General features: G+C 47.0%; 1 protein-coding gene across 1 annotated transcript in view; it reads left to right on the top strand.

The window, feature by feature from the left end:
- Positions 1-3,308: 3,308 nt before the first annotated feature.
- Positions 3,309-4,177, top strand: part of METBIDRAFT_97230 (uncharacterized protein) — a 1,591-nt gene continuing 722 nt past the window's right edge. The window contains exon 1 of the mRNA XM_018859448.1: positions 3,309-3,713. Within this exon, the coding sequence (XP_018713536.1) occupies positions 3,628-3,713 (86 nt within the window). The 5' untranslated portion in view covers positions 3,309-3,627. The remainder of the gene's footprint in view (positions 3,714-4,177) is intronic.

The raw sequence follows: 4,177 nt of genomic DNA, 5'->3' as shown, positions 1-4,177 counted from the left end.
GGCGAAAAACAGGTTTGCTGCTGCAGTTCCAACATTTCGCGCATCACTTGGTAATATTAATAAATATCTCTAACGTGTCATAGAGAGCTTTTAGATGGGAACCAATCAACCACAAATCAATACATTGTACGAAGTACAGGGGGAATCTGGAGTGGCAAGATATCCTTCTTGTTTGATGTATGCTTCATATTTCATATTGGAGTGAGTGTGGGGACTAATAATCAAAATGGCCTGATGAGGGAGGCTTCAGCCCCGTTTAGTCGACGAACTAGACATGCACTCGGAGAATGTTTACACGTCTTTCTCTCGAAAGCTTAATCAATTATATAAGCAATTTACTATTCGTAAAAAGATTATTTTTTCTTGCTTCTACGTGGCCTCAGGCCTTCCCCGCACCAGCAAGCCATGGGGATGCGAAGACAAAGTCTAGAACTAACATGCGCACGCATAGAGATGCATGATCTCCGAATATTCCCGACTATTTCCCGAACTCAGGAACCCACAATGGGGCCAAGAAAGGTAAGCCAGGTACAGAAAGAATGATTGCGCAACTCCATGCCCAGCAAATATGTAAGTAGGTATATTTGGAGCCCCCCCCCCTGCATAAACCGCGCCTTCAATCGACACCACAGGATATCCGACCCCTCACTCCCTCGTAATTAGTCTGAAAAGGGCGACATGGCTCCGAAGCATAGGCGTGAAAATCAAAAGATCCAGCACCGCTGAGATCACAGAAATTGGATTGACCCTGTAGCCCTTCATAAAAGTCCCTTCCCAATAATCGTAGAAGTTGGTGTGCAGATCTCATGACCATGCCTCCTTAGCATTGATGTATGATCAGCTTGAGGTATTATGATATTGATGTTGTACGCCGCATACCAGATGTTCGAACAGCCACGGCTCATCTGGCTTCTTCAAAATTTTATAGCCGAAAGTTACTGGCTACCCAGTTGGAGGCTTCAAAAGTGAGCTAGACCTTTTGGTTTGTGTACTGAATTAATATATGCCACCCTGAATTTTAATTTCGGTGACAGTCCGGCCACCTCTCAATTTTTTTTCTCACATTCTCGGGGTGGAGAAAAGCTACAACAGCTTTTCTGGGCATTTGACTTTTTCAGTCGGTCAATGCTCCCCTCGCTTTTGGTTCATCCCACCACAAGCTATTATACCCTTAATTCGTACTAATGGTCATACCCTTTCGTCGTACTTATAGTGATACCCTTAAGTCGTACTTATGGCGATACCCTTAAGTCGTACTTATGGTGATACCCTGATATATATGGATGGTGATTCTGCAATCAATGCAAATGGAATTGGGGCTACCATGCCAGCAATTTGAGGGGCCAAGGTATCTTCAATTCCAAACAGCTTTGAATTTTCAGTTTCCATATATCTGCCAAGAAGAGCGCACGTCATCATTCTCGGCAGACTTTGTTCATCTGGAAAGGCAACCTTTGAACATGGACACAAGATATCTTGTAAAGAGCAATCTTTCAAGTTTCTGAATTCTCCAATTTTAGGAAAAATTCACCTGAGTCAGCACACGCCCTTTTCATTCGGGTTTGACAAGAAACGTACATGTGAGTCACACCTTCATTATAAGATTTCGAGTTTTGTATTGTTTTTATTGACAATCAGATGATCTGGCACTGAATGCACGTCAATTACTTCAAAAAAAAAAACAAAAACTTTATTACAATTGATAGATTGAACATCCTGACACTCACGGAGAGAATCGGGCGGCAGTTTATTGAGCTATGGAGTCTAGTACTTTATCGGAATCAGTATTGCCGCGTTTTGTGAATCATGACGTCTTTGCAACTCATCTCAGAGAAGATGTAGCTGAACTGGTTCTTTCCTAAAGACAGTCATAGTCATTGCCTGCAATGATTGATTACTTTTCTGAGTTCAGAGGCATTACCACCAGCGTCATCATTTGTATCTGTCACGCTACGTGAGCGTGAAAGCTATACTTGGGGAAACACTTTCATAGCGGGCTGCTTCATCTTGGTTTGAGCTAAAGAAATTGAGTGCCATTTCCTCTCGTTCCATTGAGTGACGCAGTAAAAAGGGATGTTTCGAGTTTTGCAAGGGTCCCATTTCCACGACATCCTTGAGTCCGAAAGGTTGGCAGCTTTCTCGCAATAGCGGGACTTCTGGCCCATAGTCCCGTTCATCTGTAGTCTTGTGAATTGCAAGAGGCAATCTATTGGGTACATTTCTAAGGCTTGGGGACTGCAAATACGCCACGACAAACATGAGGGCTTTTAATAAAGTGGCTGCGCAATCAGCTAAAGCCCGGCTACCCCTCTGTTGTTCCAAACTACTATTACCCGTAGTATCAGAACCAAATGAGGAGAAACGGTGGCTATTCGGGAATTTCGGGTGAAAGGAAGCACAGTTGCTTCAGCCGAATTCGGTGGTCCATCTGACCGGACCCAGGACTACTCGGGTACGCAAATCCATAGATTCTACTCCTTACGGTACGGTCAAGGCATCTAGAAAAGCCAAGAATTTTTGACTTTTCTGTTCCCAATCCCCGTAAAACATAGTTGGGGCGCTTTCCCGAACAAATGAATCATTGCATCTCAGCAGATTCGAGACCGCGGGTCTAAGAAGACGAAACAAAAAACCTGGAATAAGAGTAATATATGATAGAGGAATCTGAATACCACCGACCGGCTCCTTCATGTTATCACTGGCTCTGGTGGGTAATCCAGCTCACGCGAAAATATACACCGGTTACTCGCCCGCATAAGTCATGCGAACTTTTGGCAGAGCTCTTAAGACCGAAGACGGAAAGCGCACTTCCGTAAATCAAGAGCTACAATTCCCTGATATGAATCCAGGAGTATGCATACCACACCGCAACAATTCCGTTGGCAACCACTGGTACCTAGACCCAAACACCCACATTGATCTAATGTTTCTAAATACGTGGGCAACTTGTATATTTTGGCGTTCGCTATTTTCTAAAATCCAAACCTAATGTGATGTAGTCAACGGCCCGAATTAAACCATGACATGTACTGATTCCAGCAGGGGACCGGCTTCGGCCGAGATCCGGGTGGACGGAGCATATATTAGCAGCGCTTTGCCACCAAAGCCCGAACATGGAGATTCGCCCCGTGGTCACGTGACCGGGCCGGGCGGCTCACGCCCTTGACTCGGGGCAAAGGCGCGGAAATTGCAGCGACTCGCTGAGGGCGCCGCTGGTCCGTGTTCGGAAGTTCTGGCATATAGCGCGGGCAAATGGCCCGCCTCATATAATCCGGCGGGGAGGGTACATTCGAATCTTTGCTGGTGCGCTCCAAACAGAGCCTTTTCTTAGCACTGAGATGTGGTGGGCTCAATCAGCATGGCCATGCCCATAACTCCGATTTTTCCCCTCATGTTCGCCTAGAGATTGCGTTGCTTCTAAAGTCCGAGATCCCGCTTTCCCCCGCCAGGACTCCATGTAAGCTTGTGCGCGCATTTCTTCCTGCAATGATCGGGAAAACACGCGCTACTAAGCACGGCGATGCAATGACTCAGAAATAGATATAAATACGTGGTATTCCGCTGAGTGTCACAGCTTTCTTTCTTAGATTCATTCAGAACACTCCCAGCTCTACAACACCAATCACCATGAACCCAGGAAAGATGACCGCTCAAGAAAAGGAGGCCCAGATCATGGCCGAAATCAGACTGAACACTGTCAAGTTCACTCCCAAGTACGAGACCACATTCTTGGGCAATTTCTTCGGCTTTGCTTTCAAGAGCAACTAAGCGCAGTGTGCCGCACTGGTTTCTCCACGGCGCCCACGGAGAAGATCTGGAATAGTGTCCGGGCAACGGTTTTGGAATGACACTACTTCCGCCTAATTTATAGATGATGAGTTACGAATGAAACGCTTTTTTAAACTCCTGCATGTGTAGACTTGTCGTCCGGCGTACCGAGCGCGTCGCGACCGCGATGAGCTGCGGCGCCTCGGACCAGCGGAAGTATGCTCCACATCCCAACTAGTGCACTGTGCCCATGCGGCGCTTTGCCTTCTCTTAGATATAGCCCCGGCGGTCTGCTGTCGCCGAAACATCTGACTCCACTGACACCTGTCTGGCGCGTGCGGCGATAAGCGGCGCGGCACGTGACTGGTTTCCGCACACGCGGCGCGAAACGCCAAAGTCACGTGCCGCG

This window comes from Metschnikowia bicuspidata, assembly GCF_001664035.1.
Source record: "Metschnikowia bicuspidata var. bicuspidata NRRL YB-4993 chromosome Unknown METBIscaffold_1, whole genome shotgun sequence".
NCBI lineage: Eukaryota > Fungi > Ascomycota > Pichiomycetes > Serinales > Metschnikowiaceae > Metschnikowia > Metschnikowia bicuspidata.
Note: the sequence above shows the minus strand (reverse complement) of the source record. Positions and strands in the feature narration are given on the sequence as shown.